At 43.6% G+C, this 25,446-nt stretch overlaps 2 protein-coding genes across 2 annotated transcripts; one reads left to right on the top strand and one right to left on the bottom strand.

Moving 5' to 3' along the window:
• Nucleotides 1-16,189: 16,189 nt before the first annotated feature.
• LOC128060080 (kinetochore-associated protein NSL1 homolog) lies at nt 16,190-18,053 on the bottom strand. Its single transcript, XM_052652325.1, has 2 exons — nt 18,045-18,053; nt 16,190-17,323 (listed from the first exon to the last, which is right to left on the bottom strand). The coding sequence occupies exons 1-2, from the start codon at nt 18,051-18,053 to the stop codon at nt 16,652-16,654; spliced, it is 681 nt and encodes a 226-aa protein (XP_052508285.1). The 3' UTR covers nt 16,190-16,651.
• A 4,427-nt stretch (nt 18,054-22,480) lies between these two features.
• LOC128043250 (G2 and S phase-expressed protein 1-like) lies at nt 22,481-24,648 on the top strand. The gene is given in 5 exon segments (XM_052635556.1): nt 22,481-23,794; nt 23,796-23,960; nt 23,962-24,049; nt 24,052-24,307; nt 24,309-24,648. Coding segments are annotated over 5 exon segments (2,163 nt in total).
• The last annotated feature ends 798 nt before the right edge of the window (nt 24,649-25,446 follow it).

Below are 25,446 nucleotides of genomic sequence, written 5' to 3' on the forward strand. Positions count from 1 at the left end.
ACATCTCTGAGGTAAAAAGCAAGAGAATGCAAGCCAATGAGAGAAGATCAGAAGGAAACAGACCATCCTCTCTGCCCAACCACGTCTTTGGGACTGAAGATCTCTGTATCCTGTTTGAAACCTAGAGTATTTGTTCTCATCACCCCAGTCTTAAAGGTGAAGATGGCGCAGGGCGTGCTCTACAGGCTGTCCTGCACCCCTCAGAGAACGGCAGCACCTGTCCTGAGCTGAGGTTCACCACCTCGCTCCTAGAGAAGGGGCCTTGGGGCCTGCAGGCGGCCAGCTCCAAGCCTCTTTCCTCTCTGGCGACTCGGGGGCAGGTGGCGATGCTATTTTCTGAAAACTCCAAGTACCTGCTGTGCTTCTCCCGGGACAAGCCTGGGGCTTCTCTACAGACACTAGAATGTTTCACACTGACAGTCTCCACACAGGTGTCCCGCGGCTCCTGCGTCAGGGCCTCTTGCACTGCTCCTTCCCTCAGGCCGCAGGGCTCGCCCCTCCCTTGACTCGAGCCTCGGCCCAGACGCCACCCACTGCGGCACCCCACTCAGCAGCAGGCTTCGTCCCATCACTGTCTCCCTGCTCACTCTCTCCTGCCCACGGTCACCGCCAACAACCGCTGTACACTCGGCCTCGTCCCCTGGGGCCGACGCAGCAGCACCTGGGCACGGCCTGGCTGAGGGACGAGATGAAGGCCAGTCAGCGGCCTGCTGGACAGAACCAGGGCTGTAGCTGCTGCAGCCTCTTCAGCCCATTTAAGTGTGAGCATCTCACCCAAGAGGAACGCAACGTGGTCCTCCCAGACGACTGAGTAAAGGAAGCTTCTGCACTGGGCCAGGCTCCTCAGCCTGGCAGAGATGTCCGCCTCCTCGGGAACTGCAGGGCTCTGGGCAGTGGCACTGATCTCACCCCATGTCTATACCAGCATAGAAAACACGTCCACTTACCTGTGAGGCTGGCTTTCCAGACGCTTTCCCCCAGGGCCTGCATAAAAGCACAGTCGTGGGTCAAGGGACAGGGTCTCAGGCAGGAGCAGCGATGACCTCAGGAGACCAGGAATGAGTCCAGTCCGGCTCATTCCGGCCAAAGCCAGAGTGGCCTGAGGTGGGTGGCCTTGTCGGTCTGGGTCCCCAGTGCCCAAAGACTGCTGAAGTCGTAGCAGGCCGCAGAGGCAGCCTGTGCAAATGCCTTGATAACCGGTTGTTTCCTCACTTGGGCTCCTATGAGGAGACACTGATCTTCGCAGGAGCCTCAGCCCACAAATGACACGGCACAGGAAGCTTCTAAAATGCAAATCTGCTGCAGGAACAAACCAAGCTGCCACCATGTCACTCCCTCACGGCCTGTGCCATCTCGCTGGTCCCATTCACACGTGACTAGTTTAAAAAGAAGGAAAAGGGGAGCGTTAATAATGTCAGCTGAGCGATAGGACACTCAGCTGTCCTGAAGTTTCATCAAGCTCCTGACAGGCTGTTTCATGTGTGTGCTTTACTCACTTTTTCAAGACAGAGTAAGAGGGGCCCCTAAACAATCAGGAGACCAGGCAAGAGGCAGTGTGATGTGTCTTCAGCCAATGCATGAGCGCGAGACAAGGATCTGAGAGGGGAGGGAGACCAAGACCCCGGGCCCAGTGGTGCGGGGTGGGAGGGCCCGCGCGGGGCACCCATGCAGCTCGAGGGATCTCAGCTCCTTGAGCAGGGAGTGAGCCCAGGCCCATGGCAGTGACGGTGTCACGTCTTCCCCACTGGACCTCCAGGGAGCTCGGGGCTCCGTGACCAGCCACAGCCGACGTGGGTTCCAGGCTACAGTGCAGGGAAGGGAAACAGACCCAGCTGTCCTGTGCGTGGAGGAGACACGGGGAGGTCAGGGAGGCCCAAGTGGCTAGAATGTGTGGAACAGAATAGTGGGGAGCAGGGACTGTAAAGAAAACAGAGCTCCAGGCTCTACAGGGCACCCCCTCAAGTCTTCACCTAAAGACAAGTTTGCACCTGTGTGAGAAAAACTGAGGAGGCTGGAACAAGAATCCCTGGAAAGGAGCGGACAGAACCACCTCCGGAGCTCACACAGAAACAGGAATAAACTGTGCCCCCACAAGCCACCAGGGAACGGCTCCCTCATTCACACAGTACTGCCTGGCATCCCCAGAAGGGCTTCACCCTTAGTAATGAGGCTAAATTATCTGTACACCAAAGGCAGCTCTGGGTCACCCTAACACAGCTCAGGAGCAGTTCTCTAAAGGATCAACTGATGACAAGGAACTTAACTGTGTGCCAGACCAAGATAAATACTATTTGAAGGAATTCGACAAAACAACATAAATACATAATGTCCAGTATCCAATAAGGAAATGGGCAGGCCTATTGGTCAGGGGACAGAAACCACAAGGTATTTTAAACAAGGAGAGTTTAGCATAAAGAGCTATTAACTATTTATAGGAACTGACTAAAATGAACCAAAAGGTATAAAATACTCTAGGGTGCAGAGAGGATTCAGAGCTGAGACAGCAGTTTACGGGATGGTGAAGTTCACCAGGCTGAGAACCATCTGAGACGCTGCCAACACAATCAGCCTGGAAACTGTCTGCAGAGAGTTCTGCACAGCCCCAGGGTGGAAGGGCTGATGAACTCACCAGAAAGCTGCCAGGAGACCAACTCGGGTACCCGCGGAACATGCCTGGCAGTGCCTGTTCCCTTTCAAATATATGAAGAGCCTCATCACTGGCACTCAGGCAAGTGCTGCTGAGTTGGTCGCTAGGACACTGCCTGAGAAGGTGCCACAGAAGCTCTCTAGGGCTCAGCCGATGTCACAGAACAGGAATGAGCAAAGCGCAAGGCACCAGGACACAGGCCCTTTCTCCTTCAGCCCCTCCAATGACAAAGGCTGGCATCAGGCTAGCTGGCAAGGAGGGTAGTAACGCTCTACTAACACAAGCAGGCAATGAAGGGCGGTGAGACCAGGCGTGTGAAAAAGAAGAAAACATGACTCATGACCATAGGAAAAAGCAATCAACAGCAGCTGACCTGGAAGTGACAGATACAAAGGCATTATCAGACAAGGACACGCTCCGTATGCTCAGGAAAGCAGAGGGGATGTGACCATAAATGAGAAACAGAAACTATAGAAAGGCCTAGATGGAACTTTTAGAGATGATAATAGTATCTGAAATGCAAAACACACAATCTGGGATGAACATCAGATCAACACTGAAAAAGATCATACAACTCAAAAACAGCAACTGAAAACTGTTCAAATAAAGGCCATAGAGGAAAAAAAGGCATCAGACACTGACAAGCAATCCAATATACATGAGTTGGAATCCCAGAAAAAGGACAAGGAGGCTCTTTAGTTCTTCTTCATTTTCTGCCATAAGGGTGGTGTTATCTGCCTATCTGAGGTTACTGATATTTCTCCCAGAAATGAAGCTTCTGCTTCATCCAGCCTGGTATTTCACATGATGAACACTGCATATAAGTTAAATGAGCAGGGTGACAATATACAGCCTGGATGTACTCCTTTCCCATATGCTCACTACAAAAATGTACACAAAAATGTATCACTACAAAAAATCAACTAAAGGCCAATCGACACACGAAAAGATGCTCAACATCAGTCAGGCATTATTAAAGAAATGCAAATCAAAACTACAAAGAGGTATCATCTCACACCAGTCAAAAAGGTCATTATCAAAAAAGTCTTCAAACAGTAAATGACAGAGAGGGTGTGGTTGGTGGGAATGTAAATTGATACAGCCACTATGGAGAACAGCAGGAAGATTACTTAAAAAACTGAAACTATCCTATGACCCAGCAATCCTACTACTGGGCATACACACTGACAAAACACAATTCAAAAAGACAGGTACCCCAGTGTTCACAGCAGTCAGGACGTGGAAGCAACCTAGGCGTCCACTGAAGGGTGAATGGATAAAAAAAACTGGAAAATCCACAAATATGTGGAAGTTAAACAACATGCTCTCATACAACCAATAGGTCAAAAAGGAAATCACAAGAAAAATTAGAAAGCACACTGAGACCAATGAAAACACACACACCAGAACTTTGGGATGCAGCAAGAGCAGGGCTAAGAGGGAACTTCAGAGCTATATATGTTTCCATTAAAAAAGAAGAAAAGTTTCAAAGCAGTAGTCTAACTTATACCTTAAGGAAATAAGAGCAACTAAACCAAAGCTAGCAGGAGAAAGGAAATAATAAAAGAGTACAGCATCAGTAAACAAAGAAAAGGAGAGTCCAGTTGTTTTCTACACACTAACAATGAAAAGGCAGAGGAACCAGAGATCAAATTGCCAACATCCGCTGGATCATCGAAAAAGCAAGAGAGTTCCAGAAAAACATCTATTTCTGCTTTATTGACTATGCCAAAGCCTTTGACTGTGTGGATCACAACAAACTGTGGAGAATTCTGAAAGAGATGGGAATATCAGACCACCTGCCTCTTGAGAAACCTATATGCAGGTCAGGAAGCAACAGTTAGAACTGGACATGGAACAACAGACTGGTTCCAAATAGGAAAAGGAGTATGTCAAGGCTGTATATTGTCACCCCGCTTATTTAACTTATATGCAGAGTACATCATGAGAAACGCTGGGCTGGAAGAAGCACAAGCTGGAATCAAGATTGCCGGGAGAAATATCAATAACCTCAGATATGCAGATGACACCACCCTTATGGCAGAAAGTGAAGAGGAACTAAAAAGTTCCTTGATGAAAGTGAAAGTGGAGAGCGAAAAAGTTGGCTTAAAGCTCAACATTCAGAAAACAAAGATCATGGCATCTGGTCCCATCACTTCATGGGAAATAGATGGGGAAACAGTGGAAACCGTGTCAGACTTCATTTTTTTGGGCTCCAAAATCACTGCAGGTGGTGACTGCAGCCATGAAATTAAAATGACCAACCTAGATGGCATATTTAAAAGCAGAGACATTACTTTGCCAACTAAGGTCCGTCTAATCGAGGCTATGGTTTTTCCTGTGGTCATGTACGGATGTGAGAGTTGGACTGTGAAGAAAGCTGAGTGCTGAAGAATTGATGCTTTTGAACTGTGGTGTTGGAGAAGACTCTTGAGAGTCCCTTGGACTGCAAGGAGATCCAACCAGTCCACTCTGAGGGAGATCAGCCCTGGGATTTCTTTGGAGGGAATGATGCTAAAGCTGAAACTCAAGTACTTTGGCCACCTCATGTGAAGAGTTGACTCACTGGAAAAGACTGATGCTGGGAGGGATTGGGGGCAGGAAAAGGGGACGATAGAGGATGAGATGGCTGGATGGCATCACTGACTCAATGGACGTGAGTCTGAGTGAACTCCGGGAGTTGGTGATGGACAGGGAGGCCTGGCGTGCTGCGATTCATGGGGTCGCAAAGAGTCGGACACGACTGAGCGACTGAACTGAACAATGAACAATCCTGAAAGGAAATTAGGAAAACAATTCCACTAAAATAGCATCAAAAGATTTAAAATACTTGGGAATAAACTTAACCAAGAAAGTGAAAGACTTAACACACTGAAAAGTAAGCATCATTGCTGAAAGGAATTGAAAAAGAACACACGAAGACACAGAAAGACGCCGTACCTCACGGGCTGGAAGCTTTAATCAGATGTTCAGCTCAGTTCAGTCGCTCAGTCGTGCCCAACTCCTTGTGACACCATGAATCGCAGCACACCAGGCCTGCGCTACCCAAAGTGATCTACCTGTTTTATGCAATCCCTATCAAAATCTCAGTGACTTCTTTTTCACAGAAATAGAAAAACCTATCTTATCATTTTCTATATGGAATATCAAAGGAACTCCCCCTCCCACCCGCCGAAGTATTCAAAACCACCTTGAAAAAGGACAAAGTTGGAGGTCTCACACTCCCTGACTTCAAAACTTTGTCCAAAGCTACAGTAATCAAAACAGCGTGATACTAGCATAAAGACAGACGCACAAAGTGCACAACGTTGGGACTGGCAGGGATTTCTTGGATATGACACCAAAATCACCCACAAAACAAAATACAGCTAAATTGGATTTCATTAAAATTAGAAACTTTTGTGCAAAGGACCTATCACAAAAGTGAAAAGACAACCACAAAAGGGGAGAAAACACCTGGAAATCATTTATCCCATTAGAGTCTGGTATTCAGAATATATAGAGAACTCCTACAACTCAACAACAAAAATCAAACAACCAAATTTTTTAAATGGGAAAAGAAAAAAACTTTTTGTAACGGGCAAAGGACTTGAATAGACATTTCTCCAAAGATAAGCAAATGATCAATAAACACATGGAAAATGATGAGAGAACTACAAATCAAAACTGTGACGAACTATCACTATCTTCCCATTAGACTGGCTACTATATTTAAAAATTATAAGTTTTATAAGGATGTGGAGAAACTGGAATCCTTATGCACCACTGATAGGGATGCAAAATGGTACAGCCAGAGCAGAAGACAGTATTGAGATTCTTCAAAAATATTATACAGAATTACTATGATCCAGCAACTTCACTCCAAGGTACCCAGAAGAACAGAATGATATGAAAGTTCTGAAAATGGATACTGTGTGGGTAGTGGTGATGGTTGTACAACAACGTGAAACCATTTAATGTCACTGAACTGTACACTTAAAAATGGTTAAAATTGTAAATTTTATATTACATAAATTTTATCACAATGAAAAACCATACAGCTAACAGTATACTTAATGGGAGAAATTAAATGCTTTCTCACTAAGATCAGGAAGAAGGTAAGAATGTCTATTTTCACCACTCCCATGCATCATCATACTGGAAGTCCTAGGTAATACAACAAGAAAAGGAGATAAAAGTTACACAAATCAAAAAGGAAGAAATAAAATAACATGACATGAATTATCTATGTAGAAAATACCAAAGAATTAACAACAATTAAAAAAAACCTCCTCAAACTAATAAATTACTGTGACAAGGTTGGAAATATAAGATTAACTGACAAGGGTCAACTACTTTCTTATCTACCAGCAACAGGACTTCTGGTTTCTAGTTCCGCACGTAAGGAGGTTGGATGTCACCACTCTGTCCTGACAAGTAGTAAAAAGCTGAACTGACTGAAAATCAACAACTTTTCTTGGATCCATAAAGAGGAAGACACAGGGCAAATCACTGTCCCCAAGTCTGAGAGACAGACACAGGAATACAAGAACCTTAAATGCACATTACTAAGTGAACAAAGGCAATCTGAAAAGCCCAGCTGCCTGTTTCCCTGGTAGCTCAGATGGTACAGCATTTGCTCGCAATGTAGGAGACCCAGGTTCGATCCCTGGGTCAGGAAGACCCCCTGGAGAAGGAAATGACAACCCACTCCAGTACCCTTGCCTGGAAAATTCCATGGACAGAGGAGCCTGGCAGTCTACAGTCCATGGGGTCGCAAAGAGTCAGACACGACTGAGCAACTAACACACACACACATCTGAGTGTGATCAAGGGAGGGCAGGACACACACACACACACACCCCCCATCTGAGTGTGATCAAGGGAGGGCGGGACACACACACACACACACACCCCATCTGAGTGTGATCAAGGGAGGGCGGGACACACACACACACACACACCCCATCTGAGTGTGATCAAGGGAGGGCGGGACTCCCGTATTCTGCCCGGCCCCTAACTCAGGGGCGAGCTGAGTGGACCCCAGGCCGCTGCCTTCCCTCTCCCAGCTTACCACTGTTCTACCCACAGCTCTACAGCCCCAGCTTAGACATTTTTGCCTGGGGTAGAAATAGGCCAGAAAGCACTGACTCCTAATTTCCTCCAAAGGAACTGATTTCATTTGCAACAGACAGTTCAAGCTCAAAGGTGCTCTCAAGAAAGTAGAGGGTGTGGTGAAAGGCAAGGGACAAAGATAGAGGCTAAACCACAGACGATGACACTACACACCAGATAGTCAGTACCTAAATCAGACTGATTATAATCTTGGCAGCCAAAGATGGAGAAGCTCTATACAGTCAGCAAAAATAAGACCTGGAGCTGACAGTGGCTCAGATCATGAAGTCCTTACTGCAAAATTCAGACTTAAAGTAAGTACTAAAAACCACTAGGTCATTCAGGTATGACCTAAATCAAATTTATGATTATATGGTAAAGTGACAAATAGATTCAAGGGGTTAGATCTGACAGAGTGCCTAAGGAACTATGGACAGAGGTTAGTGACACTGTACAGGAGGCCGTGATCAAACAGTCCCCAAGAGAAAGAAAGGCAAAATGGTTGTCTGAGGAGGCCTTACAAATAGCTGAGAAAAGAAGAAAAACAAAAAGCAAAGGAGAAAAGGAAAGATATACCCATCTGAATGCAGAGTTCCAAAGAATAGCAAGGAGAGAGAAGAAAGCCTTAAGTAAACAATACAAAAAAATAATAATAATAGAGGAAAACAACAGAATGGGAAAGACTAGAGATCTCTTCAAGAAAATTAGAGACACCAAGGGAACATTTCATACAAAGATGGGCTTAATAAAGGACAGAAACAGTAAAGACCTAACAGAAGCAGAATATACTAAGAAGAGGTGGCAAGAATACAAAAAATTGTACAAAAAAAGGTCTTAATGATCCGGATAAGCAAGACAGCATTGGTCACTCACCTAGAGCCAGATATCCTAGAGTGTGAAGTCAAGTGAGCCTTAGGAAGCATTACTACAAACAAAGCTAGCAAAGGTGATGGGATTCCAGCTAAGCTACTTCAAATTCTAAAAGATGATACTGTGAAAGTGCTGCGCTCAACATGCCAGCAAATTTGGAAAACTCAGCAGTGGCAACAGCAATGGAAAAGGTCAGTTTTCATTTTGATACCAAAGAAGGGCAACACCAAAGAATGCTCAAACTACCACACAACTGCACTCATCTCACATGCCAGCAAGGTCACGCTCAAAATCCTTCATGCCAGGCTTCAAACAGTACGTGAACCAAGAGAGAACTTCCAGATGTACAAGCTGGATTTAGAAAAGGCAGAGGAACCAGAGATCAAATTGCTAACATCGATGGATAATCGAAAAAGCAAGAGAGTTCCAAAAAAACATCTACTTCTGCTTTATTGACTAGCCAAGGCCTTTGACTAGGTGGATCACAACAAACTGGAAAATTCTTAGAGAGATAGGAATACCAGACCACCTGACCTGCCTCCTGAGAAATCTGAATGCAGGTCAAGAAGCAACAGTTAAAACTGGACATAGAATAACAGACTGGTTCCAAACTGGGAAAGGAGTACATCAAGGCTGTATATTGTCACCCTGCTTATTTAATTTACATGCAGAGTACACCGTGTGAAATGCCAGGCTGGATGAAGCACAAGCTGGAATCAAGATTGCTGGGAGAAATACCAATAACCTCAGATATGCAGATGACACCACCCTTATGACAGAGAGTGAAGAAGAACTAAAAAGCCTCTTGATGAAAGTGAAAGTGGAGAGTGAAAAAGCTGGCTTAGACTTCAATACTCAAAAGAGTAAGATCAGGGCATCCATTCCCATCACTTCATGGCAAATAGATGGGGAACAATGGAACCAGTGATAGGTTTTATTTTCTTGGAATCCAAAATCACGGTGGGGTGACTGCAGCCATGAAATTAAAAGACACTTGCTCCCTGGAAGGAAAGCCATGACAAACCTAGACAGCATATTAAAAAGCAGAAATATTACTTGGCCAACAGAAGTCCATTTAAGTCAAAGCTAATGGGTTTTCCAGTAGTCATGTATGAATGTGAGAGCTGGACCATAAAGAAGGCTGAGCGCTGAAGAATTGATGCTTTCCAGTTGTGGTGCTGGAGAATATTCTTCAGAGTCCCTTGGACTGCAAGGAGATCAAACCAATCAATCCTAAAGGAAATCAACCCTGAATATTCATCAGAAGGACTGATGCTGAAGCTGAAGTTCCAATACTTTAGCCACCTGATGCAAAGAGCCCCCTCATTGGAAAAGATCCTGATGCTAGGAAAGATTGAGGGCAGAAGGAGAAGAGGACAATAGAGGACGAGCTGGTTGGATGGCATCATCAACTCAGTGGACATGAGTATGAGCAAACTTTGGGAGACAGTGAAGGACAGGGAAGCCTGGCATGCTGCAGTTCTTGGGGTTGCAAAGAGTCAGACACGACTGAACAACAAAAACCATATGCTGGCCAGTTTACAAGAGACAATGAGGGGACAGCACAAGCGGGGAGGAGCCGTCCTAGGGTTAGAAAAAATAGCAATCAAATGTCACCGACTTTACAACCTATCCCTTTAAAGAAACCAAAATTTTGTAGGATTAGCTGGTAGAGCAGTTTGGGTATCCTAACTGTGTTTAGACCATTGCAAACAATGGCAGGAACATGGCTGGTGGAAAAACAAGGCCCATAAGACAGAAATGGGCCTCAGGGGAAAGAGTTGCCAGTCCAGGCATTATGAGATGAAATTAATTCAATTTTAATGAGAAATGGGATTCAGAGGAACATAATTTAGTAAGTAGAATTAGCAGATTAGAGGGAGTTCTCCTGCAGAAGGAAAGCAAAGGATGGGCATCAGCCTGGAAAGATACAAGACTATAGCAAAGTGGGTCTGGCCAATCCAACAAATAATTTGGGATAAATTCAACATCAGGACCAGCATGGATGGGCCTCTTGACTACTTTAATACAGATGGAGCTGAACAGGCCATGGGACAATGGCCCTCCAAATCCATGGAAGTTCTCTGGGAGCACTTATTATAACCCTTAAATAAACATTAATAATAAATAGCACATAAAAAACCCTACAAGCCAAACTCAATGAACATAGATGCAAAACATTCCTTTAAGAATTATATATGCAACTTCAAACAACAGTTCATTGAAAGATCAATATTTGGGCTCTGAAGATGACTGTAGTGGTCGCATACCTTCTGAGTGTTAGTCGCTCAGTCACGTCCAACTCTTTAGAACCCCATGGACTGTAGCCCGCTAGGCTCTTCTGTCCATGGGATTTTGCCAGGCAAGAATATTGGAGTGGGCTGCCATTTCCTTCTACAGCGGTCTTCCCAACCAAGGGATCGAACCAGGGTCTCCCACACTGCAGGCAGATTCTTTACCTTCTGAGCTACCAGGTAATTCCTTTCATACATTCTGGTTCTTCCCAAATCACTACATAACACAGATTTGAAAAACAAATGCTTATGAAACATTTATAACAAAAACAGATGAAAAAGTATCTGCAAGAACCTGAGGCCCCAAAACACAGGTAGATTTATTTTGTATACCCACAATACAGTGTCCACTACAGATAGATATATAGCCATACCCCACGTGTGTTAAGTGCCCATGTTAGAGAAGGCAGAGATAAATAACAGCGTGTCACAATAAATCTGAGATGATGAAAAACCCAAATAATCAACAAGTGTTCACTGAAAAGTATACTGAGCCATTTTGAGAAAAGCCACTGAAACTGGGAATGATTTTGCCTACTCTCATCTGCAGTATATGTGCAAGGGGCCAGTGGAATGGCCTAGAAGGGTCTAGCATCTATGACTTCTCCAAATTGGTCCACCAAGGGCTTCTGTCCAAGAAGGGCCCCACACTGAGAAGAAACTACTGGCAATGGAATAAAAACAGGGCAGGAAGCAGACAATAAAGATGAAAAAAAAGAGAGGGTCCAGATAAAAGTGGGCGAGGGAAACAAAACTGAAATCTCAGAAAGTCACTATTTTTCTTTTTAACAATGCCTGAACACAACAGAAGAGAGAGCTCTGAAAAGAAAGGAAAGCTATCTGAATCAAGCTTCCTTCTAACAGTTCAGGAAAAATGAATACACCCAAAAATGAAGTATAATGATGTGAAACACCATATAATATTACTATAAGGAAAAAGAAATTGAAGAGCAAAATAACATCCCTGCAAACAAAAAAGCATGTCAGGAGGAGGACACACTCCAAAAAACGGATCAGAACTGTAATATACTATTTCAAAATAACCTTAAAATCACTAAGAATATTATACAAGCCATGAACGAACATCATAACTCAGGTTTTCAAAAATTCAGAAATGAAGAGACAATTTAAGAATTAGAAACAAAAGGAAAAATTCATTTCAGAAATAAACATTAAAGTAGAAGAACAAGAAAGCAAACACAATGAACACTAACTCATGAGGAACAGCCAAGAGTTTTCCCACAATGGAAACCCTCGTGGCTCAGCTGGTAAAGAACCCGCCTGCAATGTGGGAGACCTGGGTTCGATCCCTGGGTTGGGAAAAACCCCTGGAGAAGGGAAAGGCTACCCACTCCAGTATTCTGGCCTGTGTAGTTCATGGTGTTGCAAAGAGCTGGACACAACTGAGCGACTTTCACTCACATGAGGAATAACAGGTTTAAAAAAAGGAAGACTTTAATGAAAAACAAAAATAAACGAAGAAAGATAAAAATTATTTAAGAGAAAGTGACAAATGTTGAAGGCAGGCAAAGAAAAAACCACACACAGACAACAGTCGCTGGGGAGGAAGCTGAGGCCGGAGCAGAGTAAACGCTGGAGACAACAATGAGCGCATGACTCAAAAAGAGATTACCTGCACACATTTCAAATAATTTTCATCAGAATTTGTTAACATTTTATGCAAGAAAATGGAGTCACAGATTTAAGATCTCAAGGAAAAAACTGTGATCTAAGTATTTTCTATCTAGCAAAAGTGACCTTCAAGTATTCACAGCACCAACTGTTCCCAATATGCCAAAACTTAGGGAATATTGTCCTCTTGAGTGCTAAACAAAGACTATACTAGAGAACAAGCAAGAGTGAGTAGAACACATCAACATAAGGAACTGATGAGTCAAATATGTTCCTTGTAGATCTAAGACTAAATGAGGGTTAGAAGAAAGATAATATTATATAATGGCTACATAATCTGACAATGTAGATAGAATACTTTGTAAGAAAAAAAAGCAAGAGGAGACTGGAAATAGCACATGCAAAAAATTTCTGTAATGTTTTCAGTAATCATAACCAGTTGTGGTAGCATTTTATAAATAGATGCTGTACGTGTAATGTGGGATAAAACTAATGAGTAATTCCAAAATGTCTTATTCCTATCCACCCCATGTCCTTGAAAATCAGGATTCCTGACATGGAGATACATATATCAGAAGTTGTTAAGTAAAAACCTTGTAGTCCTGAACTTAGAAACAGCATGAAGAACTCACAAGGTATTTTATCTTAAATATACTTCTCCTCTCTAATCACTAAAAAGGTCAGGAAACAACGCCCAGCCCAGTAGCAAACAGCATTCCTTACACCAAGATTGAGGTCTTGAAATACCATTTCCTACTAAATGAAACCAAGGTTTCTTAGAGAATTAGTTGATTCCAAGTCTGGAAGCAAGAAATGTGTAACATGAGTCTAAACATCTAAATATATGTGGAGGAATTCAGAATGTGCCACCCAAAAAGAAGCCACATTGGCATACTGGATATTTTGAGTTAAAGGCATTTGAAAACATTAAATAGAAGAAAAACACCCTGACCTTCCTTCTTTTTCTTAAAAGCAGGAGATGAAATTCCCGTATGAGAGATGGCCTCCCTATACCAGAAGGAAAAGTAACATTCTTATTCTCAAGGACAAGAAGTTGAGACAGAATTCTACACAGACAGGCCTCTTTAAAAATAACTCTCTTTTAGCCTCCCCATAAACTGTAGTCATCTTCCTAAATCACCTCCCTTTGTTCAACTTAATATAAAAGCAAGCTAAATTTAATAATTTCTTTGGGTCGTCACTCCTTAGGAGGGCTCCAGGGTCACATAAAGTTTATATTAAATAAATTGTGCAGACTTTCCTCCTGTTCATCTGTCTCATGTCAATTTAATTCACAGGCCCTGCCAAAAAAAACCCTAAGAGGATAAGGGTAAAATCTCCCTCCTCTACAACAGATACAGGAAGCGATCAATGACTATGAGGACTGTGTCAAAAGGATCCAGGAGTCAAGTTAGAGAGGCTTTCACTGGCCAAAGAAGAAATAATTTGAGTTTCAATAAGGATAGCTACTTCAGTGAAGTGAATGAAGTCCACCAAATAACTAATCTATAAACTGATAATGGTATTTTAAAAACATGAATCACAAGTTGGATGAATCACAAGCTGGAATCAAGATTGCTGAGAGAAATAACAACCTCAGATATGCAGATGATACCACTCTAAAAAAAATGAAGAGGAACTAAAGAGCCTATTAATAAGGGTGGAAGAGGAGAATGAAAAAGCTGGCTTAAAACTCAACATTTAAAAAACTAAGATCATGGCATCTGGTCCCATCATTACACAGCAAATAGAAGGAGAAAAAGTGGAAGCAGTGACAGATTTTATTTTCTTGGGCTCCAAAAATCACTGCAGATGGTGACTAGAGCCATGGAATTAAAACATGCTTGCCCCCTGGAAGGAAAGCTATGGCAAACCTAAACCGTGTATTAAAAAGCAGAGACATCCCTTTCTGTATAAAGTCTGTATATTAGAAGCTATGGTGTTTCCAGTAGTCATGTACATATGTGAGAATTGCACCATAAAGAAGCCTGAGTGCTGAAGAATTGATGCTTTCAAATTGTGATGCTGGAGAAGACTCTTCAGGGACCCTTGGACTGCAAGATCAAACCAGTCAATCCTAAAGGAAATCAACCCTGAATACTTATTGGAAGGACTGATGCTGAAGCTCCAATACATTGGCTACCTGATGGATGAGATGATTCACTGGAAAAGACCCTGATGTTGGAAAAGGTTGAAAGGGAAAGGTTAAAAGCAAAAGGTGAAGGGGGTGACAGAGGATGAGATGGTTAGATAGCATCACCGACTCAATGGACATGAATCTGAGCAAACTCCAGGAGACAGAGGACAGGGAAGCCTGGTGTGCTACAGTCCATGGGGTGGCAAAGAATCAGACACAACTTAGTGACTGAACAACAAAAAAATTTTAAAAAGAAAACTAACTGGTAATCTTCTGAGAATGACAGAGAACCAATTCATTAATTTGAAAACTGGATAAAGAAAATAATCAAAGATTTATCCTGCCTTTCCTATATGAACTATAGCACAAAGAACCCAAATACTAGTAGATAAGGCTGTCCTTACAGAATTATTCCAGACAATATAGGAAACCAAAGTTATAATCAGAACATCACCACTTCTTGTGGTTATGGTGCAGCTGGCTTAGCAAATATCAGCGTTATACAATGTCACACGAGGCAGAAGCCTAGGCACGGAGCACGGAGGGCTGCTGTCATTTAAAGAGACCAAAACCCAACACTGTAAGCCTTCTGATAAATAAATAAGCTATGATACTAGGAGTTAATCTATTGGCAAGACTATAAAGTCTCTGGATCCAGCTGGAAATTTGCAGGAACTATATAAGACAGAGCAACATGTCAAACTATACTACAAATATGCTAATAAGCAAAATCCAAACCTGTGGAAAACTCCACAAACCAACCATCTAATGTGCTTCAGCAGACACATTATAAGGAAAACAGAGCAACTGAGGGGAAAGATGTAGACTGAGAAACTGTGAAGTCATATAAGGGTCTTCCCTGGTGGCCCAGTGGTTAAGACTCCATGCTACCAATGCAGGGGTTCCAAGTTCAATCCCTGGTTAGGGCACTGGATTCCACACGTTGTAACCAAAAAAGTTAACATGCTGTAACTAAGACCTGGTGCAGCCAAATAAATAAATACATAAATATTTTTTTTAAAAAGATGAATATGACGTAATGGTTGGAAAAGGTCAAAGAAGATGCCTAGGACGTAACTCATAAATGTTTTCTTCCTACAGGTAAATTCAGTGTTTATTTGGGGCCAGTTCAGGTTCGAAATTAAAGGTTCCTTTATTAATCACATGGAGCTTTCAATCTATGAAAATGTTACCCAGTCACAAGAATGTGACTTAATGATGTGATAAATGATATATGACTGAATGAATGTGACATCATGTGACAATATGACATGTGAATTTTTGGAAAGTCATATTCATGAATTTTCTGCATATTTATTACCAATCTACCTGATGAAATATGAAGGCAACAAATGGAAATCAGAATTTTATTTTATTATTTTTTTACATGGCAAGTTTTTCTAAGAGAAATTCTTACACAAATCATCTTCGTCTTATAAAACAAAACCAAAAAAATTAAAATTAATCCCACAAATTCAAATTAATGGAACTTAGTGTAACAAAGTCAAAGCCAGTCTTGTCATCTGCATGTTAATTTGATAAATCAAACTGCCTTGGGGGAGGTACCCAAGAAAACAACTGTATCTGCTACTGTGCAGAAATGATGACTTTCAGCCCTTAAATAAACTGTTACAGCTCTTTTTTAAACAAAGATGTATATCTGGGAAATGCAGTGGGATATGTTACTTCTGAAATTCCACAAAAGCTGTAAGGCAGCCAAGTGTTGATGGTATTTAAGGACAATAAAACTCTGTACTCTTAATGACTGTGGACAGGCTTTGTGTCAATATTCAAACAATATGCTTTTCATGGACTACAGATGAAAATATTACATCACACCCCAACATAGCATTACTATACTTGTATTAAGGAATCACTAGTTATCTGCTGTTTTAAACAAAGTCCTGTCCAGGCATTAGGCTGTAATCTAAATGTTGACAGTGCCTAATTTCACCTCTTAAAATGAACAAAAAGGGCTTATGTATCAAGATCAATTCTCTTTGGCTGCAACGGATACCATTTCCTCTGGGGGCAGTCTTTAGTTCGCTTTCTTCTCAGTACCAAGTCAGTAGTCGTCCTAGTAGAAGTCTCTGCTGGTGTGGCTTCTATCTGTGCTATAAAGCTCTCGGCTTTACCATCTGGTTTCCTACAGCAGCTGGAAAAGACTTCCTGGTGGACTCTCTGGAGCTGGATAACAGGCTGCATCTTTAACACTTGGGAAAACCCATCTCCTTGTTCAATTAATGCAGGTAAGGACTTCATGGCTTCACTGATTTCCTTAGCTACTGTTTCTCCTCTGCATCTCAAGTTTTCCAACCAAGGGGCTGGATCAGGGTCATATTTTAGGTCCAACAGATGTACAACAGGGTGGTACTGCTTCAGAATCTCTTGTTGTGCCTTTATGATTTTGATGACATATTCAAGGATCTTTCTGGGATACTGCTTATGTCTTGTGGCTAAATCAACTATGATTTCATCAAACTGGTCTTCAAGGACTTTGATATCAGAATCCATAAAGCAACTGTCTGAAGCTTCCTGCCATGCTTGCCCATTAATGCTGACATTCTCTTGCACAGCTGATTCGAAAGTCCTTCGAGTTATCCTCCCGGGGGGCGAAGTTCCACGCGTAATGTCAACGTGTTTTACCTGCTACATTGGAAACCAGAGGCTAGCATTAGTGAAAGAAGAGGCGGTTCTGTTTGGCGGGTAAACCTCTCAAGAGGTGACGCTTAAATTGCGGAAGAAGAACAAAGCGGTGGTGAGGAAAGCAGGCGGGTTGCAGGTCCCCCGACAGGACAGAATTTGGCACATTCAAGCTATCGAAAGGCTGGGTGGCGTCCGATGAGCTAGAAAGAGAGAAGCATGGAAATTAGAATTTTAAAACACTGAAGATAATGCTCTATTTCTTAGGCTGGATGGTAGATACACTTTTATTCATGAACATTCTTTAAACTACTTATTTTCTTAGAAATACACATCACAATAAATGTTTTAAATTGAAGAACTGGCCTTCAATCATTAGTGCTTTCTCCTAAGAACTGAAAGTTGATTCTTATTACATTAACTGGGCAAACTTTTAAAATTAAAAGGTCTATTAATATAACCATCAAAAATAAGCAAATATACACTGTAACATGTATTCTATTATATGTATCACATGTTTATTCCATATTTGTCCATCCATGCATCCACTGATGAGCATTTGAGCTGTTTCTACCTTTTGGCTATTGTGAGCAGGAGTACACATTTTCGATTTAACACCTTTTTTTTTTTCCAGTTCTGAGCAAAGACCAAAGAATAGAATAACTGAGTCATATGGTAATTCTATGATCATCCTGTTAAAGAACCACCAAACTGGTTTCCACAGCACCTGTACCATTTTGGACCTCTAGGAAGGAATGAGGGTTCCAATTTCTCCACATCCTCACCAATATTTATTTTCTGTTTTGGAGGTCTTGACTTTTTTTTTTTTTTAATTTTTTATTGAATACATCAACATGAATTCAGCACGGGTGTACAAGTGTTCCAAATCCTGAACCCCCCCTTGGCTGTCCTAGTGAGTGAGAAGTGGTATCTGATTGCAGCCATGAAACTAAAAGACGCTTACTCCTTGGAAGGAAAGTTATGACCAACCTAGATAGCATATTCAAAAGCAGAGACATTACTTTGCTAACAAAGGTCCGTCTAGTCAAGGCTATGGTTTTTCCAATGGTCATGTATGGATGTGAGAAGAAAGCTGAAGCGCCGAAGAATTGATGCTTTTGAAGTGTGGTGTGGGAGAAGACTCTTGAGAGTCCCTTGGACTGCAAGGAGATCCAACCAGTCCATTCTAAAGGAGATCAGTCCTGGGTGTTCTTTCGAAGGACTGATGCTAAAGCTGAAACTCCAGTACTTTGGCCACCTCATGCAAAGAGCTGACTCATTGGAAAAGACTCTGATGCTGGGAGGGATTGGGGGCAGGAGGAGAAGAGGACGACAGAGGATGAGATGGCCAGATGGCATCACCGACTCGATGGACATGAGTTTGAGTGAACTCAGGGAGTTGGTGATGAACAGGGAGGCCTGGCGTGCTGCGATTCATGGGGTCGCAAAGAGTCAGGACACAACTGAGCGACTGAACTGAATGACTAATGATGTAAGCATCTTTGTATATGCTGTTAGCCATTTGTAATTTGTATATCTTCTTTAGAGAAATGTCTATTCAAGTTCTGTACCCATTTTCTAATTACGTTGTTCCTTTTTGTTGTGGAGTGGTAAGAGTTCTTTGTGTATTATGGATACTAGACCCTTATCAGATACGTGATTTTAAAATGTTTTCTTCCATTCTGTGGGTTGTCTTTCCCATCTCTTGACAGTGTTCTTTGATGCACAAAAGCTTTAAATTTTCATGAAATCCAATTTATGGATTTTTTTTCTTTTGTTGCTTTTTTGTATTTTTAGTGCTCTATCTAAAAACCAACTGTCAAATCCAAGGTCATGAGAATTTATCTGTTTTCTTCTAAGAGTTTTATGGTTTCACTCATAGATTTAGGTCTTTGATCTGTTTTGAGTTAATTTGTGTATATTCTGTTGTCGTAACACCATCCATTCAAGAGATTCTTCTTTCCCACTGAATGGTTTTGGAATCCTTGTCTAAATCAAATGTCCATGATGCATAGGTTTATTTCTGGGCATTTAGTTCTATTTCACTGCTCTGTATTTCTATTCTTATGTCAGTAGCAAAGTTTTGATTACCATAGCTCTGTTGAAAATTTTGAAATCATCCCCCAACTTTGTTCTTTTTTAAGATTGTTTTGGCTATTTAGGACCTCTTGCAATTTCATATGAACTTCAAGATCCGTTTTTCTGTTTCTGAAAAAAGAATATTGGGATTTTTGTCAAGTATTACACTGATTTGTAAATTACTTGGGGGAGTACTGTTATCTTAACAATATTATGTGGAAGTTGATCTGACTTAATTTTAACATCAAAATTATCAACTTTATTAAGGAAAATGTTGTTTTGCAGCTGAGGCCTGTACATCTGCATGGAATCTCCCCTTAAATTCATCAAGCAAAATTAATAGAAACATGTATCACACAAAAAGAGCAGTGGTAGACAGAAATGCAGTATAACCTAGAATGACTTTTGTATACTTTGAGGTGTAAAGCAATCATTTCCCCTCTGGATTTCAACAATTTTGGCAGTGCAGCAAACAGGATTATACAATAGTAAATAAAACCTTATATGGGGACTTCCTGGTGGTCCAGGGGTTGGGAATTCGCCTGCCAATGCAAGGGACACAGGTTCAATACCTGGTCCAGGAACTAGGATCCCACATGTTCCAAGTGTGCCACATACTGAGCCCATGTACCCTAGAGCCCATGTTCCAAAAGAAGCCACTGAAATGAGTATCCCCTGCTCACCACAACTAGAGACAGCCTGTGCACAGCAATGAAGAGCCTGTGTGCTGCAAAGACCCAGTGCACCCCAAATAAATAAAATTTTAAAAAGCTTATATGATCAAAGAACTGAGAATGCAGACAACTCTTCCCTTGTTCTGCCCTCTCCCTAACCCCTGCCAAGACAAATGAGAGGAAGCTATGTAGGTTTGGGGATTTACAGCCAAACCACAGACCTGGGAAAAGAGCCTTTCACTTCTTCCACAGAACTGTTTAAAATATTAACTCAGTGGAAGATGTCACAGTTTCCAAAAAGGAACATATTCCAGGAGGGTAAGAAAGTGATAATCATAGCATATTCAACCTTTGCCTGTTTCCCCTGGATCCCAAAATTATCTACTCCTATGGGCTTAGAAAGCAGCCTCTCCTTGGAATACCACTCCTTTCACTGGCTCTACATTTTCCCACAAACTTCTGCACTTGCTCTCTTTCTGATATACCTTGTAAAGTTTATCAAACATAAGGGCAATTCTGACCTTTTAATATACTAAATGTCCTTTCATGACCCTGGCAGTAAAGTTCTGCCACAAATGCTAGCAGGGAACAATCACAAAGTATTACCACTGAACGAACAGGGACCCAGTAACATTGTTTTTGAACACTGCCCCTCAGCTTAGTCACACTCGGGGACTCCTGCCTCATTTCAGTGGGAGACTGTGAACCTCAGAGCTTCTGCTAGAGCTAAGTCACAATTGGGTCCAGGTCAAGGGGGCTCCCATGGTTCATCTTGGGTCAAAAAAAATTTGCCCCAGAACTTTGTTTCTTGAAGGGAGGAATCATGTCTAACCCTAAATTCCAATCACCTCCTCGCTCAGTTTTTGGCATCTCTTTTATGTTTAGCCAATAGGATTTGCTCAGTAGGTATTGGCTAACCATAAGAATCATCTGTGAAACTTTCAAATGACAGGTTGGGAAACCTATCCAAGACTAATTTAGCAGGTCTAAGGGTGGTGTCCAAGCATTCCAGTTTAAAATATTCCACAGGTAAATAAGTTGAAAAGCTAAGGTTTAAGGAACACTCTCCTCTCTAAACTACACTTTAATAACTCTTTTGTTTAAAAGAATAATATGGCCAGACTTGAACAGGCGGCAGGAGAGAGAAAGGCAGGGGGGTTTTCTTTCCCAGGCTTCCAAGAGATTTAAATCCTAAATGAAAAAATAGGTACCACCTTCACAACTGTCCTTTCTTCACATCATCCCAGCCATGTTCCCATGCATTTATCATTTTTTTCCCCAGTATAGTATGATGTTTTGCCATCTTAAAAATCTTGCTAGGAAAAAAAAAAAAATCTTGCTGGGGGAGGGAGAGACTATCCTTTCCAAGACTAGCTAATTCCCAATGATAGTAATCACTTTCCTAGGGAGCAGTCTCTCATATGCAAATTCATCAACTCATTTATCTCTCAAAGATGAAGTCAATATTGTCCCTGCCTTGGTCATCCCAGGCCAGGTGCTAAGCAACTAGAGACCATCTCTATAGACCAATACAGTCCATGGCACTCTCCAAGCCAGAAGACTGGAGTGGGTAGCCTATCCCTTCTCCAGTGTATCTTCCCAACCCAGGAATCAAACCAGGGTCTCCTGCATTGCAGGCAAATTCTTTACCAACTGAGCTATCAGTGAAGCCCATAGCCCAAAGTCCACGGGGTTTATTCAAACTAGCCAGTCCTAAACCTTCTACCCTGCTCTGCCTTGCCTTTTTCAGGGAATAAGGCTCCAACCTAGGCTTTCCTCTCATTCCTGCTTCTGACTCCTGACCAAAACCTTCCCTATGTGGCATGACATGCCCTCTCATCTCTGGAAATTAATAAATTTTTCTTTCAATGGCCCTGGCTTCTCCTTGTTGTCACTCAGTCACCTCTTACAAATCAAAATCCCTCTAGTACAAATGAGACACTCCACTGCTACCACATTTGCGATGTCTACTTTACTAATTCAATTGGAACCTATATTACAAACTAACTTAGGTTTCCAAAAGCAGACAGCAAATAGCACCTCCTAACTCCTTCATATGGAGAAAGTTCTTGAAAGCCCTATTTGCATTTCACATTTGAAACTCAACACTCAGAACTAAATGTAGTATGACCCAGCAATCACACTCTTAGGTACAAACCCAAGAGTTCTGAAAACACACACATACATACATGAAATGTTCACACGGCCATTATAGTATAAAACTAGTTATTAGCGGGGTGTCGCGGGGGCTCTGGGCCGGTGCTGCAGCGGCCTGCATGGTGGCGGCTTCCCTGGGGGGCTGGGGGAACCTGGGCTCCGACACCCGCCCCGCTTCTGTCTCCTGCTCCTTGCTGTGACCTCTGATAGCCCTGGCCGCCTTCAGCCTGCCTGCCCCTCACAAGAAGCGGAGATGGAGGCTCCCAAGAAGGAAGACATTCTTCTGTTGGCTGATGAAAAGTTTGACTTCGACCTTTCGTTGTCTTCTTCAAGTGCCAATGAAGATGATGAAGTCTTTTTTGGACCTACTGGCCATAAAGAAAGATGTATTGCTGCCAGCTTAGATTTAAATAATCAGCTTCCCGAAGAACCTCCTTTGCCAGCTTCTGAAAGACACTCCACCTGGAGTCCGCTCACAGGGGAAAAGTTTGTGGAAGTTTATAAAGAAGCTCACTTACTGGCCTTCCAGATACAAAGCAACGGCAGAACCAAGGCGGCCCAGGCTGCCCAGTCTAAAGACCCTGGGAGCCAGGAAGTGGAAGGATTCATACAGGAGTCTAAATTCAAAATAAACCTCTTTGATAGAGAAAATGAAGTGAAGAAAAGCCCCAAGTCACTTAAGCGGGAGACATACTGCCTGTCGGATGACCTCTGGAGGGCATCCCCGCTCCGGGGCACTCAGCCCGCCTCCAGCGCAGCCCCGCCAGCCGCTCCTGCCCAGACCAGCTGCCCTGAGACGTTGGGGCCGCCACCCGCCTCGTGCCCTTCTCTGCCAGCAGAGCCCAGTGCTGCTCAGCCTCCGAACCAGGCCGGGGCTCAGAAGGTCGTCAGCAAGTTACTGCCGCCCCGAACCTTGTCCTTTCGAGGAAAGAGCCTTCACTCGGCCGTGGAGAAGCCTGCGAGACAGAAACCAGCTAGTCCTCCCAGGATGAAAATCCAAAATGAAAAGGACACCCACAGCAGCATGCCCCTGGACAAGCTCAGCACCACCCGGGATGTCGCCAGCGTGCCAGCCAGTGGAAGCCACTTGGTCCCAGGCAAGCGGTTGCTCCCTGTTCCAAACAAGTCTGGGCCAAAGAAAACCATGCTAAAACCACGTGGGTGTGCTGGCGGCCTGGCAGGAAGGTCCTTGTCAGGGTCTGTCTCGGGCCTGAGCTCTGCTGCGTGTGCTTCTCCTGAGACTGGCAGAGCTAAACCAAGTGAACGTCCAGGCATCTCTGCGGACAGTGCCCGGTCAAGCTCCAGCCAGACGGGCAGAATGGGGCTCACCCTGCCACAGCCGCCCCTGAAGGCGAGCCCCAGGGGCACGGCCTGCAGGCAAAGCCAGAGGCCAGGGGCTGCGGAGTGGACAGCGGAGCAGCCCAGGGGGGCCCCCAGAGCATCTCTCCCCCAGCCCCAGACCCCGGAACAGGGAGGCTCTGGGCTGAGCTCTCACTGTGGTTTGTCACAGTCTTCTCAAAGGGATAAGACCGGGAGTACAAGAAGGCGCGATTCCTGCCTAAACTCCCAAGACAAAGGCTGTGGCTACCCCTATGAATCAATTTAAAATTCCCAGGTTTTCTACTGGTGAGCCCCCAGCTGGTACGACGCCAAAGTCCTGTCGGGCACAGTGGCCGCAGTACTGCACGTTGGTGGGGAGGGTGGCCCATAGCACTCCCATGAGGTGGTCCTCAAGCCACGCAGAGCCTTGTCAGCAGCGTGAGGACCCCTATGAGCACGAGGTGCCTGTCGGCCCTGCCCACGCCTGCTGGCCGCCGGCTCTCCAGCCTCTGGCAACCCCGACTCTGGCCAGGCTTCTGGCTTCTCCCCTGCCTGCATCTGCTCGGCAACTCTCTTCTGAGCCCCAGAAAAAATCCACAGTGAGAACTGCACCCGCCAGGGAGGGTGACAGCCAGCCTGCGTCCAGGCGCCCCGACTTGTCCCTCGACGGCAGCTGCTCACCATCTGCTGTGCCACAGGCACTGGACTTTTCTCCAGAAAAGAGTGACTCTACTTTTTCACAAAGTATCACCACAGAAGTCCCTGGACGAGGAGCAGCCCCCTGAAGCCACAGCCCTCAGTGAAGCTCTCCTCGTGGACCTCAAACTGGATCAACTCAGCCTCACCGGGGAGGCTGTGGCCACAGCCCTGGACGGCCGCCCGCTCACTGACTTCTACAGGAGCCCCGAGGCAGCCGTGGCCCCGCGGTCTGAAACTGGGCCCCTAGTCGACCTCCTGACAAACACCCCAGAGGCAAACAGGAAGGCCGTGGCCAAGCCCCTGGACAAGGTGGGACAGCTCACAGACTTGGCTTCCCCTCTGATCCTGCTGAGCCCCGAGGCGGACAAGGAAAACATGGAGTCTCCGCTCCTCAAGTTCTGAGTGGAGTGAAACAGTTCTTTGCACTTCACTCAGTTACAAGAACAGTCCTAAAGTGGTATTCAACTGTCAGAGATAAATTTTAGAAGAATTTGTGTTGGAAAAGTTGTAAAATGAAACAAAAAGCTAAAAGCTGAGTAAAGTTACCGTGCCTGGAGCAGGCTATGGGGTTGGGGGGCGGTGTTTGGCCACCTGAGGTCACTGCAGGCCACTGGCCTCCATCCTCCCAGCCCCGCTTGCGTGCTGGGTGCAGAGTGAAGAATGGGTACGCTCCGGATGAGTCTGGATTTTTTGCATGTAAAATAGCAAGTGACCATCTTTAAAGTTAAGATTGTATGAAAAGTTAAATATTCTAGTTTAAGTTAAACGGTAAAGTAAATGAAAATGGATTAAACCACCAAAAAAAAAAAACAAAACCTATAGTTATTAGTTATAGTAGCCAAAATGTAGAAACAACTGATAAATGGATAAATACAATGTGGTATATCCATACAAGGAAATACTATCCGGCGTTCAAAAGAAATGAACTGATTCATGCTACATGGATGACCCTTAAAAACACTACATTCCTTAAAACCCAGTCAGAAGGCTTATACGATACAATTTACATAACATATACACAACAGGCAAATGCAGAAAAGGAAAGTAGATTGGTGGTTGCCAAGGGAAAGAATAAAGGGGAATGAGGCTCATGGGTACACAGCTTTCTATTTGGGGTTATAAAATGTTCTAGAATTAGACTGTAATGACGGTTCCTGCCTCCTGAAAAATTTGTATGCAGGTCAAGAATCAACAGTTAGA

The sequence above is a fragment of the Budorcas taxicolor genome, chromosome 2 (assembly GCF_023091745.1).
Source record: "Budorcas taxicolor isolate Tak-1 chromosome 2, Takin1.1, whole genome shotgun sequence".
Taxonomy (NCBI): domain Eukaryota; kingdom Metazoa; phylum Chordata; class Mammalia; order Artiodactyla; family Bovidae; genus Budorcas; species Budorcas taxicolor.